General features: G+C 31.4%; 4 protein-coding genes across 5 annotated transcripts in view; 2 read left to right on the forward strand and 2 right to left on the reverse strand.

Moving 5' to 3' along the window:
- The window catches only part of LOC119840011 (synaptotagmin-15-like), a 93,884-nt gene extending 89,737 nt beyond the window's left edge, over window positions 1-4,147 (reverse strand). For both annotated transcript variants that reach the window (XM_038366497.1, XM_038366496.1), the window contains exon 1: window positions 3,918-4,147. In XM_038366497.1, the coding sequence (XP_038222425.1) occupies window positions 3,918-3,936 (19 nt within the window). In that variant the 5' untranslated portion in view covers window positions 3,937-4,147. The remainder of the gene's footprint in view (window positions 1-3,917) is intronic.
- Window positions 4,148-6,599: 2,452 nt separating this feature from the next.
- On the forward strand, window positions 6,600-9,191 carry LOC119839900 (troponin C). The gene is made up of 5 exons (XM_038366333.1): window positions 6,600-6,759; window positions 7,003-7,174; window positions 7,894-7,996; window positions 8,399-8,547; window positions 8,918-9,191. Exons 1-5 carry the CDS (start codon window positions 6,757-6,759, stop codon window positions 8,944-8,946), a joined length of 456 nt encoding a protein of 151 aa, XP_038222261.1. The 5' UTR covers window positions 6,600-6,756; the 3' UTR covers window positions 8,947-9,191.
- Window positions 9,192-11,063: 1,872 nt separating this feature from the next.
- Window positions 11,064-14,122, forward strand: LOC119839898 (arylphorin subunit alpha-like). The gene is made up of 5 exons (XM_038366331.1): window positions 11,064-11,272; window positions 11,587-11,696; window positions 11,770-12,582; window positions 12,696-12,841; window positions 13,195-14,122. Exons 1-5 carry the CDS (start codon window positions 11,158-11,160, stop codon window positions 14,012-14,014), a joined length of 2,004 nt encoding a protein of 667 aa, XP_038222259.1. The 5' UTR covers window positions 11,064-11,157; the 3' UTR covers window positions 14,015-14,122.
- Window positions 14,103-14,491, reverse strand: part of LOC119839897 — a 24,629-nt gene continuing 24,240 nt past the window's right edge. Inside the window, exon 14 of the mRNA XM_038366330.1 lies at window positions 14,103-14,459. Within this exon, the coding sequence (XP_038222258.1) occupies window positions 14,206-14,459 (254 nt within the window). The 3' untranslated portion in view covers window positions 14,103-14,205. The remainder of the gene's footprint in view (window positions 14,460-14,491) is intronic.

Raw genomic sequence — 14,491 nt, forward strand, 5'->3', positions numbered from 1 at the left:
TATAACAAGAACATCGGATGAAATCAATGATATATCTGAAGATTTTACTCCTTTAAATATAGTTCGCAAGGGGGTTGTAGATTCTGAATTTGGAGTAGATGCCTTACCACTGAAATCAGTTAAATCTCAAATTGGATTCCCAACGCGACTAATATTGCCCAAAGGTAGTACAGACGGTTTACCTTTCCAAATCTTTGTAATCGTCGCCCCTTATGTTAAAGCAGTTCTAGGAGGTTCCAAAACAAACACAGAAGTAAATTATGATGCCATTTTATCTCCAGGCTATCCCTTAGACCTAGATATCGAAATTCAAGAAATATTTAATCTTCCCAATGCGTTGGTGAAGGATATCATTATCACAAACAAGATTGACAGCAAACCTTCAACATACGGGCGTGGTAGTAGCAATTACGATGGTGGACAAAAATGGCAAAGCGCTGATTACCCCGAAAATCAAATAATGACTGATCCTTTGGCTTTAGTGGCACGACCAGAGTTTACTATGAAAAAAGATCAAACCGATTATAAATCTCGCAAAGGACAGTATGGAAAAAAAGAAGAATCTGTAGGTAATACAAATGAACAAATAAAGCTTGATACAGCCGGTGAAACTGATACAGTAAATCTTTTGAAATTAGCAGCAAGACCGGATTTTACCATGAAGAAAGATCAGAGTGATTATAAATCACGAAAAGGTTCGTATGGGAAAAAATATGATTTTGAGACTAGTGGTCGTGATCAAACAATTACAAATAAAGATAACAGAATTGACATAAGAAAAGATGACAGAACTGATATAAGAAAAGATGTTGAAATAAATAAAATAGTCACTTTCAAAGATGATAAACGTGATGATTTCGAATATAACATAATATCAGATAATGAAGATCTAAACAAATTGCACAAAATTGTTACAGATCAAGTTAAAGAATTAAAAGAAAAGGAGGACGTTGACACAGTTATTGAAAAAGATATCAACGTTACCGTTGAACCAAAAAGATTATTGTCGTCACCAAAAAAACGTTATCCAACTATTTTCAATATAATTTTGAAACCACCACAAAAGTTCGATGATTCGAGCATTGAGAAGATATACGAATAAATCAAACATTGCATTTTAAGTGTTAGATTAATTATTTATATAGTATTTAATAACATGTCATTGTAAAATTTTGATAATAAAATTTTAACTATGTAATGTTTTTATTCATAATCAGTACCAGACCTATTTCCTTCTCGTAGCCCTTCCCAGTCCATTCTTCTTTCCAGTCATCAATCCTTATCCCTTAAAAACGAGCAGCGCATTCTCAGAGGTCTGTGCCTCTGCGTATGTTCATGGGCGGTGGTGATCGTTTAACATCAGGCGAACCACCAGCTCAGTTGCCCGCTATGTCATAAAAAAAAACTAAAAAAAAACATATTAATTCACTTTTTCTACACAGAATAATAAGAGTAATCGCTTTGAAGCGTCAAGACCACCTTCTGTACTTGTTTCTTATGTATTATTTTTTCATGTGATTTTATTTATGTACAATAGATACAATTGCTACCTCATTCATATAACAGACATAATTTTATGTAGAATAATTATATCTCCTAAGACATATTTCGATAGTCAAATACAACTAAGAGAACCCAATTAGATACCAACAGATATTATATAATTTTGTCGTATATCAATTGTGTTTTAATATTCTGTTTGATGAATAATTGTCATTTAAGATGTCGCTTTTGATAACTTGTTAAAACTTGTTTAGCTATCGAATCCCATAAAAAGACGAATCACTTTGAAACGGGACGCATTCGTGTTTGGTGTTCGAATGTAGTTTATTCAATCTGTTTAGTTGTAAGTTTTTTTTTCGTTGTAAGTCGTTGTCGCATTGGGTTGTAACCTGTAATGGCATGTGATTTAGATAAATAAATAAATAAAAAACTTCGGCGCAACTACCCTCACTTTGTTAATAGTCTGTGACTGGCTGCGATTTGTTATCAACTGATTACATTAACTTCTGTAGAATTGCAGAACATTCTTAATATGATCAAGTTAATTTTTAACACATCCCCTTCTTATCTCTTGCAATATTTTATATATATGTATAATACTCGTTTTAGAATATACAAACCACAACCGAAATACAGTCTTGAAGAGTGCTACATCTAGAGAATATACTTAAATTAAAGAACTTGGCATCACGACAGACAAATCACTTCTCAATGAAACAATTATCAATGAAATGTAATTAGACGAAAGAGCAATCCCAATTCACACTCTTAAACAGCGCTCTAAAATATATTGATTTTAAAACCCATTAAAACGAACACAAATGCAGACAAACATATGCACATTATTGCTATTTCACGCGATTTTCTATCAGAACTTCTGGAACCGAGCCAAATATTTTACAAAGATATTACGCTTTCCCTATTTTCATCACGGAAAATTTAAAAACCATCGTTCACTACTGTGACAACGGCTAGAACACAAACAGAAGTATTTTTACAGCCGTTTACAAGGCTTTCTTATAATAGATCATTTTATATGGCCCTTTGGCTATACGGTAAAGCTTGCTTCAGTAGATTTATTTGCACCTTATAATGATCATAAGTTTGGTTTAAATCATTTCTAAATATTTATAAAGTTTTGTATAAAACTGATGAACTGCTTAACTGGCTATTGTCCGCGACGTCGTTAGTATATTAAAAACGGGGTTTTATGATAAAAATTATAGGTCAAAAAATTTGATCCGTAGTTTTATAAAAAATGTCAATGTTGAATATTTATATATTATGTTGATTATATAAGTACAAATTATTTGTAAATAACAGTTGAAAAGTTTATTTTTACCAAGGAATAAATGCAAAAGTGATTTTGTTCTATTTATTTCAAATGATGACTTATAGATCATCATATTATTTTTTGTATTTGGAGACAGTTAGGAAGCGAAAATGTTACTTTTACCTCGGTTACTCGTTCCCGCGACAACATGTCATTCCCTTAGAAGGGAATTACATTAAATTAAAAATTAGGAAGGAAATTAAAAAGAAAAAAAATTCCCTTACTCCGATCAAGGGTGAAGTTGCAGACAAAAGTAGCATCTAAGCCAAAGGTTCAGCCATTAAACTGTTCCTAGTATCTAAATATGCTTGTACCAGAAAAAAAGAAGTTTTTTTGCAAAATTGTGATATCTCTTAGACGCTCTACTAATTTTCAAATGACGTCAAGTAAATATTAATTTCTTAGTTGCATACAGTGCTATAAATGTAGACTATTTATTATGTTAATTTGTAAAAGCCGTTATTTAGGTCCTTTTGCTTAATTTGTTCGTAACGTAGTCTATAACTAAAATTTCATCTTGATACGTCTTGGGGTTTTCGAGATTTCGTGATGAGTGAGTGACCTTACGCTTGTATATATAGATTATAAATATAGATAAGATATTTTTTATAAAATTATTATTACATAATGAATATAGAACATTAGTACATTGAAATATAATAATTATTTTCGTTAGTGAGAGTGAAAAGCTATAAAAAAATATTGCTCACGCATTCTCGAAGAATCGTAGAATGTCATATCATAATTAGACTATAATTAATCTCCAATCAAAGCTAAATTGCGCATGACAATTACCACTCAATGTCAAGACAGAAGTAATATAGCTATAAGGACGGACAGTATAAAATAATTGTGTCTTGGCACCTACGCATCATTCACAGTGCAAACCTCTTGCCAAAATGAAGTTATATTTTCCGCTTCATCGACATAACGATTTATGGTTTTTCAATAGCCACACAAACACTCCTGGGAACCCATATATCTTCAACTTCATAAATAAAAATGTCATCAAACTTGAAATAAACAACCAAACTATATACCAACATATTGAGCGTAAACACTATTGTTTTTTCATACATACCATTAGGCATCTCAAGCATCTCTCATCACTCCAACATCGATATCTATGTACGTGTAAATAACATCAAACAAGATGCTTTTAAAGGACAGATCCCATGCACACAGAAATGCTTTAGATATCCGGTAAACTCATATGTTTGTTACGCATCACCTAATAAATTTAATTAGTTGGAGATCGTAACGGTCAGATCAAATACTACATAAATCCCAACTCCATACTGCACTTGCAATAAACACGACATGTTATATATCAATGTCTATTATAACTTGTGTCGTGTACAACATTTCAACACGCTGTAATTAATAAATTAAAAATAGACAACATTGTAATGGTTGTGGGTGTCTTGGTGTATGTATAATTTTGGCACCTCGATTATAATATTTTAATTGCAATCATTTATATAGATGAGTCATTAAGATGACCCGCATCGTTCGTGCCTATTGAAATACATTTGTATCTAATTTTTTTCATACTTAATTGCATATAACATTTGAGCTTTGAGCGCTGATGCAGTTACACATTGAGAGCATTTCATTCACACACAATAAAACGCAAACACGTAAACACAAGAAAATATGTAAGCACAATTGAATGTGTTCCATTACAAACACAGGAAGAATATATCATTGGAATTATTGTTAGACAATCAAATTGAAAACTTCTCCAAATTAATAGCCTCCCACAAGCAGTTACATGAACGGCGAATGAATCGATATAAATAACTTATAACTCACAATCGTTGCGAGTGTAAATCAGAAATAGTTTTAGAAGGAGCCAAGGTATTCCGCATATCTTCGGTATTAGTTAATGTTTGGAAGTGATTGTACTATATTCGTATCGATAAGCGTGTGTTGATTTAAACCACTTTTCAATTTATATACCACGCTTTTTAAAATATTCAACGCCGCAAGAGTATTTTGATAAAAATGAGGACATATTTGAACAAATGATTTAAAAACGCGATGTTCACATTTAATCATGCCATAACAGTAAACAAAATGCTTATATAACTTTATACTTAAATTACAATCCTTTAAAAATTATATACATTGTATATTATACATTTGATAATCAAAGTTAAATCACGATAGAATTAAAACGAATTTATCTGAAATCCTCCCCGGCGATAAGTATTATTTCTAACTTATGAACAGTTTTGGATAAAGTAGAATGAAGGAAATTCCACAAACCGATCGATCATCAACCCGAATATAACGAAGGAGACTTGCATAACTGTAAGCACTAAATTAAATAAACTTGAGATGAATAACATACAACGCAGAACAATCGGAAAAATCTATGAACCGTGCCAAAAAAGTAGGTCACTACGGTTTCGCGAGTCGACCACGTGGGCGCTGAAGTGGACGGCTTTGCATATTGTCTGCCGCAAGCCACACAAAAATTATAGCCGATCACCGACGAATGACGATCTATATATGCGCGGACGCGGCGCCTCGTATAACCCGTTGCATGCGCCAGTGGCAGTGCTAGCAAACGCGGTGACGCATTTCTTCGTTTTCCTAATCTGCCAGAGCGACAATTGATATATTTTCGGATTCCACATTAATGTCAATGTTCTTGACATTTTGGCAACCGTAAACGAGATCATTAAAATTATATTGTGTATTATTGTCGCGAATTCGTTGGTTAATTAATTACGTAGATAATATAATGAGAGTCCGTACAGGCGCTCGTACATTTGTTTCTTTTATGTTCTATTATGAGATTTTATGTCGTCTTTAATGTTCATGGCATGCCGGTGGTATGCCGATATGAATTACAATGTTTTAATAACACATTTGCAAGCACCTATACTGTGGCTACTTGTTATTGGTTAATAGCATTACTATTTTAACTAACTATAAACAAACATTAAACAAAATAATGGAAGATCCTTGTATGGCACTGGAAAAAATTTAAACGTTATAAATTTATACATTAATTTTCAATGTGAAATTCAAACCAACGTCGTAAATTAAAAACAAATAAAGGTTAACGATTTCTGGAAACCAGACGCTTTTTCTAATGGCTCTGTTGTGACGTTACAATGAAAATATTTTTATTGGAGCAGACATTTTTCAAATTTAAAGGCATTTCCTGTAATGAATTGGGAATAACAATAGTGCTTATCCGGATGTCTGTGAAATGTCTAATCTCAAGTCTAGAATATAGGCATTAATAATATTTCACGTGCAAGGTTGAAGCGATGTGTTAAACTGTTTATTACCAAAATATCTGTACACTATCGATCATTCAAGGATTGGAGTATTCAATTAACAGCTTATCTGTGAAGTTAAAACTGAAAAATATCAATAAGATTTAAGTAAATTTTATTAAAATCCATTTCAATGAAAAAAAATTGCATGGGCATCTGAATAAAGTATGTAAATATATTTTTAAACCACAATTGTATGAAACCATAGATAGTCGTGGACTAATATAATATACCGAGTGATCCGATTCGATTAAATAAAGCGCATATAAATGTACGAATTCGATAATTAGTTAAGTAACCTTTACAATGTGGTTTCATCGTTAATGGTTAGTGTATTGGCACCTTGCCAACAATATCTTGTCGATAAATTATACAAAAATTATGACAACTGGTTTCCTGTGGTTGCATTATTTTCATCAAGTGACGTTCCCCAGTGACGAATTAAACGTCACGGGTAAACTGCGAATGAAGACACTGATAGCTTTTTTTTTCACTTATTTTCGTATTCCCGACTTGTTCGGCGATCGTCTATAAATAAGGGTGGCAGATGAATGTGAAATTCAGTGTAACAACACTCGCACTCAGATTCGGTTCTTGTTACGGCAGTTAAATCTTTAAAACAAAATGGTGAGCATTAATTTAAGGATGGTGATATAAGTGACAGTGGATTGAAGTGTTCGAAGCAGTGCTTGATTGGAATTGATATACCATCAATTCGATGTGATTAAATTCGAAAAGGACTACTGCAAATTTCTATTGACATTAATTCAAATTATGAACAAAAGATAGCAAGACAATTTTATTTTTTTCTTCATGTATTTTACTTTAAAATTATAATCTTCAATTAACTTTTAAATTATTAATCTTTAGGACACAGACGATGACCAGAAAATGGCCATGCTGCGCAAGGCTTTCCAGATGTTCGACACCACCAAGTCAGGATACATAGATGTCCTGAAAATCTCAACAATTTTGAACACAATGGGTCAGCTCTTTGATGACGCTGAATTGCAAGCACTCATCGATGAGAACGACCCAGAAGGTAAGTTAATAACTCAAGAAATTCCTTTACAGCTAATTGCAAGGATAGTTGAGATCCCCTAGAAATAAAAGACGGAAGGATCTCGTTGGAAATGCCAGTTGACCCAAATTAACTTGGTTGCTTCTTTATATTGCTGACTTCCTGCAAATCTTTGAATAAAGTAAGCATGACCTAAAAATGTGAGAAAATATGATGACATCTATCAAAAATCAATCAATTTGATACATGATCCTAACAAAGGTGAAATTCAAATCGACATTTCTTTTATATCTTATAGTTTATTTACTATAATAAAATACACGTGTAAAATATTATCTGTCTATGAATTTTTACTGCGCTTAAAATCTCACTTATCTGTCTGAGCGACGCTTTAATGAGTCTATTTTGGAACTGGACCGTGTCTATTCAGGATTCCTTTGGAAGATGTCACTACTCGCTAAGCAGTGATATGTTTATACTATTTTTTTTAGTTTTCTATATAAATCAACTCTAGTTTATAATATACTTTCCTATATTATGCTTATTATAGTTAAATGTATTAAATGTAATGTTCTTAAATCATAATGTGTTTTAAAAAAATATAAAATGATGTAGTAAAAAAGTTAGAAGTATTTAAATGTGTATAATTTGTATTATCATATGTAATCGTTTACGTGAAAGCTGGACTTTATTGATACATACTATATTTTAATTGATCAGTGATATATTATTTGTTATAGGTACCGGCAAAATCAATTTTGACGGATTCTGTAACATTGCCTCTCACTTCCTTGAAGAAGAGGACGCAGAAGCTATGCAACAAGAACTGAAAGAAGCTTTCAGGTACATATTAACATAGGCTACATGGATGCTAAAGTCACCTCTATTGCATTATGCATATGTCACAATTCTGGTTAATTAATAATATAAATTGATGTATCCTATATTGAGGAATTTAAAGAGAAACTATGTACTAACATATAAAAGAAAAATCCGAAATAATTTTAAAATTAAAAACATCACGATAACACAACAACACAAAACATCACATCACGAATTTAAAAACGTCAAGATGTAAATATCTCTGTATGGGTGAGGAAATATTCAGCCAAAATTATGTAGCAACACTTTATATATAACGATTTTTCCCGACGTTTGCATTCTTCAATGTCAAAGTTTGTGCTGTGTATATGCAACATTACTTGTACAATAAAAAAAAGTAAAACAAATATTCCTCACTTATAGGTTATACGACCGTGAAGGCAACGGTTACATCACCACATCAACCCTGAAGGAAATTTTGGCTGCATTGGACGACAAACTGAGCAGCTCTGACTTAGACGGCATTATTGCTGAAATTGACACTGATGGTTCTGGAACCGTCGACTTCGATGGTAAGGAACTTAATTGTATAGACCGAAAAAGTAGAAGAAATTTAATTGCTGAGGCGGAATCACGGGTGACCGAGAGGCTAGGCGTTGCTACGGTTTGGCAAAAGATGGGGTTCGAATCCCGCTTCGTGATCAAATTATTTTCTATTCTTTAAAATCTTAATTTTACATTAATAATTTTATTGTAGCGAGGCTTTAGACAATTAAAACTTTTGTAATCCAAATATAACGTACTCCACTTTAACATAACTATAATTAAGAATATAATTATTATTATTTTAATCCAAATATTTTATTATGTTGTTGTATATTATCACATAACATACGTTTTATGTTAAGTTGCGTTTCTAATGAAACATTTTCTTCTTTACAGAGTTCATGGAGATGATGACTGGCGATTAAATTATTATATTATATAATATAGTATTATTCTATTAGGAAACTATTGTATATTTACTATGTTTTTAAGTCTTCCTTAGTACAAAACAAATAAACAATGCGGTATTAGCATCCACGCACATTTTCTCCTCTATCTTATAGATAGGCTAGTTGTGTGTTCGTTTTTAGGATTATTTTAGAATAATTCATTTAAAACGTACTTAAATCATATGCTAATATTTATAACGCATTGCATGTCAAGACAATAAGAAAAATTATATATATGTAATTATACGTAAACTCATTTTATATATGGAATACCAAGCTACATTATAAGAATGTTTTATACGTGGTGAAATAAATTATTTATATTGATACAGTTTTTAATTCAAGCATTGACCTTTTATTAATTAAACATCAATTTTACAAATCAATATTTTCTGACTAATTCGAACAAGAAAAACAAATGTCAGTATTATTAGATGTACCTAGCCTATATAATTAATGTATCTAAGAACGATACTTACACATAAGTACAACAAATATCAAAACAAAGCACATGTTTGTGAACTTCAAAAAGGGACATTTTCTATCATCATCATCATCATCATCATCATCATCATCATCATCATCATCATCATCATCATCCCATATATGTTCCCACTGCTGGGACACATGCCTCCTATGAGGGTTCAGGCCATAATCCACCACGCTGGCCAATTGCGGGTTGGCAGATGTCACATGTCATCGAACTTTTGAGGACATGCCGGTTTCCTCACGATGTTTTTCTTCACCGTTTCAAGCAGTAGTGATGTTATCCACATGTGCAGATAAATTGAAAATCAATTTACTTCCTACACGCTCGCTCGGTCTCGAGTCCCCGACTTATAGATTTTGAAGTCCGAGGTTCTTACCACTGAGCCACCACTTTTTTCCATTTTCTATAATTATAAGATAATTCTAATCGTTAATCAACAAGTTTTTATATTAAGATGCTTTTAATAGGTACACCACGGTTGCATACTGGTATGTTTATCGACTCGAATTCCACCCATTTTAAATGGACAGATTAAATTCAAACATTCTGTAACTATCCATTGATAATCTGAATCCAAAAATACCGATCATTATCGGTAACAATACAATAACTTCATCAGCTTATCTTATTAACTTCTGATAATGATCGCCAGGAATAAGTTTTCATTTCTTTTTAGTACATTCTATAAGCGTGCTTTATTGTTTTTTAATCTGTATTTCGAAAAATCTAAATGTTTTCACTATCTTATTCGAATCGGTTAAAATCTAATTCGAGTTTCATAATCACCATCAAATTATTTCTATAAATAATATACAATAAGAAAAAAAGGAGATAAAATGTATAATGTAAAACTAAACTTTCTACTCACTTTTTTGTTTAATGAAACTGACATTGAATTGTTTAGTTTAAATTACCATTTCTATTATTCAATATCATTGATCCGTAATAACTATATCCATAATTAGGTGCCGCAATTTTATATATTTTTCATTAAAAGTAATACAGAAAAACAATGATTGTATTATACACTATATATTTTTAATTCGATATCTGTGTAATTTAATTAGTCGGCGATATGAATTAAAACTTGTATGTAAAAGTTGCAATCAGGATTTACACGACATAATAGCGCTTATAAACGGCAAATTACCACAGGACCAAAATTAGACCTGAGATACAATTGGAAAATTGTCCAATTGGATTTTGTTTCCTTAGAGAACATAACGTTTGTACATGTCCACGCAAAATATAATTTATCTTTTATTATTTAGCTTGAATTCTTTATACCTAGAATTATTGATAACCATTCATATATTAATTATATACTCATAGAAGTCACTCGATTGCTTTTTACTCCCAAAAATAGTTTCAAACTTTTCAGACGAAAAACACGTATTATATTGCTTTGACTGTAGGTATGGTTCTACAAACTGTTTTCACAGTATTGATATATATCAACATATGTATGTATCAAGTTTTAATATAAAATCTTTCTTCTTCATATATGACAATGTGTTATGTAATATTATTGACATTTTGCGATGCATTAGATGCTGTTCGCGAGTGTACGAGTATTATTCCTATTAAAACGACCCCAGGATTTCAATTGACCGCACAGAAACAGTAACACGTTGAGTTGCATATAAGAGTTGTTTACTATTTTCTAAACTCAGTGGTGAAAAGCCAATACAATTGTCATGTGGCAAGGCTATATATTGAAAATGTTCCTGTGGCTGTTCTTCCTGGGACAAATTTTGACAGTTCCGGTTCCCAGCAAGTCTTTGGAGGTTTCTGGATTATTAGGCGAAGGAGGTAGGGGATAGACTATTTTTACTCACAGTTATTTAATTATATACTATAATTTTGCCGTAATAAATTAGAATTTACCTTTACTTTGTTTTACGATTCATGATTGATTCCACTTAAATTCCTTCCAGGCTATATATATAACTCGTATAATGCTTAATGCATCAAAGCAAAGTGAACGTTAGTTTTATTTATTTGTACGCAATGTTTAGCTATAACTTTAACTACTTATGTGTTTAAATATAAAATCTCGTTCATAGAACTGTGAGTCTTTTCAAATACAAAAATATCTATTAAATGTGACGTTTTTTATTATGCAGAACTTTTTAAGAATATGGAACAATCGCTTAAGTTTATCGTTCCCGGCTTTTTAAATTCGGAGTCGCAGAATTATTACAATAATTTACGCCTAGTAGAATTATTTGATCAGGTATGAAAATAGTGTTGAAAATTTTATTGCCGTTATGTTCATGTTTATTGTAATTTTAATAATTATTTTTTAGGAAGACGAAAATTTTAAAATCCTCCTTAAGCATATAGAAGATGGACATGCAATGAAAGGACTTACGTTTAATATATATGATGATAACATGAGAGAAACAACAATAGCATTGTTTCGAATCTTTCAAACAGTTGACAAGGAGAATTTATATATTATTAGAGACTGGGCACGTGATAATATCAACAAAGATATGCTTGATTATGCTTGGCGACTAATTTCACTATACAGAATCGATGCCTATTCTAAAGAAAATGATCCACCCTTCATTAGTAAGCCCAACTACTATATAAATAGTGAAGCCATTATTAAAGCATTTCAATTAAAAAGCAAAACTGACAAGTTTGATTCTGAAGATGCAAAAATAAATCAAATATATAAAGAAAATGACAATATTATTATAAATGCAAACTATTCAAGTTGGAATTTGATAAACGATGGATGCGATGGAGATGTGGACTATTTCAGGGAGGACATTGGATTGAATTCTTATTATTACGGTGTTCATCTTAAATTCCCATTTTGGATGAGCAATGATGAACTCTCTGCAGTGGATACAAGATATGCTGAACAATATTACTATATTCATCAGCAGCTTCTAGCAAGATATAGTTTGGAGAAGGAACATTTACGCGTTAGAAATATGTCAAGCGACTCTAATTGTTTCCGAGATTATAATCCGTATTTATTGCATGATAATGGACTTCCGTTCCCCACAAGATCTTCAATTTTGCCTCAGTGGAGTGACGAACAGGCTCGCATTAAAGCAATAGATATCGCCATTAGAGAATGCATTTCTAGAGGAGTAATTTATATGGTACGCTTTACTAGTTTTAAATTGAAAAATAATTTGCCAAAACCTTGATTTCATTTGAAGTGAGACTTTTTGTAATGAAAATGTATTTGTAGAGTATTTTGTATATATTTCAGGACAATGGAACTAAAATTTCATTGACAGAAGATAATTACATTGATTTGTTGGCCAAACTAATAAGAGCCAATTTCGATGGTGTAGAAACAGCTAAAATTGTCAAATCACTTTTTGGATATGGAGGAAGTGGCTATCCTAAAGACAGGTAATTAATGAATTTTTAATTCAGTACTTAATATTGAGAAATATTTTTCTTAAGAACTTTTAGATTTATTTAAAATTCAAATGTAAGTAAAATAATTTTGAGCATTAGAATCAAGAAAAATACATTTTTTATCTACATATATTCTATTAATAATATTTGTAGTCACATAACTTAAAAGAACATTTTAGCCAAAGAATGTATTAACCTAATGGTTTGCTTTGCTTGCATTATTAATACAGCAAAAGAAAATTAATATGTTTAAAGTTATGTTGTGTTTGTCAATACTAACATAACTTGTTAGTACTCAAGATCTATTGCCATTGATATAGCGAAACATTGACATTTATTTTCAGATATAATCCTTCCCCATCAGTACTACACAATCCGCAAACAACTTTACGAGACCCTTTATACTGGCAGATGATTCAAGCACTTCTAAAATATTTTAAAGAATTTTCAAGTACGCTGTCACCATTCGATTTTTCAAAATACGAAACAGATAATATCAATATTATTGATACTAGTTTTGATAAAATAACAACGTATTTTGATTACTATCAGATGAGTTTAATGAAACTTTTTTACAATGATGATAATTCAAAGAATTCTAAAATAATGTATTCAGCTAGACAGAAAAGATTGAAACATACACCATTTACATTTAACTTTACCATAGAATCAAAAATAAATGACAATGCTATAATCAAATTATTTTTAGGTCCCGAATGTGACAGAAATGAGTGCTGGGAACAGCATTCAAAATTTTATGAATTAGATTCCTTTGTATTCAAACTCAAAAAAGGCTTAAATGTAGTTAGTTGGAATCCAGAAGCATCTGAGAGATTTTCGTTTGATGATTATTACAACAAGAATCTCGTGTACGCCAAGAAAAATAAGTTCAATCTTTTTATGTTCCCAGAAAGTTTAATTTTACCCAAGGGCTTAGAAGAAGGGTTAAATATGACCCTGTTTACTATAGTAATACCTTCTTATGATTCCTATAATAGTAGTGAATCTAATCTAAACCCTTTGCCTTTAGGATTCCCTTTTCATAGACAAGCTATTATTGATGAAAAGTCAAAAGGCAGCAATTATGTTTTCAATAAAATTTCAATCTACCACCAAAAGATTGCCAGTAATTATTTAGGTTTCTATTCTACTAACTTACATTGATAGCCTAGTGATGTATTAAGATCAATTAGATTCTTTATAAATAAGCTTAGCTGTATGGTTGGCATTAACTAAAGTTGTTAATTAGTATTAAATGAAATAAAATTGAAATAATTAAATATTGTTTTATTTATACATATTTTATTAAATAAACATTGAATTTATCATAAAATAGATCACTTTTCTCTCTCCTTTTAGTGTTTGTTAACTTCATTATGATGAATGGTATAGTAAGGAACATTGTACTCATAAGAGTAGAGTTCTCCTTCATGGTATACGCTAACATCCTTGAAGAACATGTTGGGTTGCTTGAAGTAGACTTCGTTGACTGGGCGGTCCAGAGGGTAGCCCAAAGGCTTGTTGTCGTTGCCGAATACCTTGATGGCATCGACTTGCTTGTCGGACTGTTGGTATGGGTAGGCAACGACGAAGATTTGTAATGGATAACCTCCCTTGTTACCCTTAGGAAGAACAAGTCGT

The sequence above is a fragment of the Zerene cesonia genome, chromosome 5 (genome assembly GCF_012273895.1).
Source record: "Zerene cesonia ecotype Mississippi chromosome 5, Zerene_cesonia_1.1, whole genome shotgun sequence".
Classification (NCBI taxonomy): Eukaryota; Metazoa; Arthropoda; class Insecta; order Lepidoptera; family Pieridae; genus Zerene; species Zerene cesonia.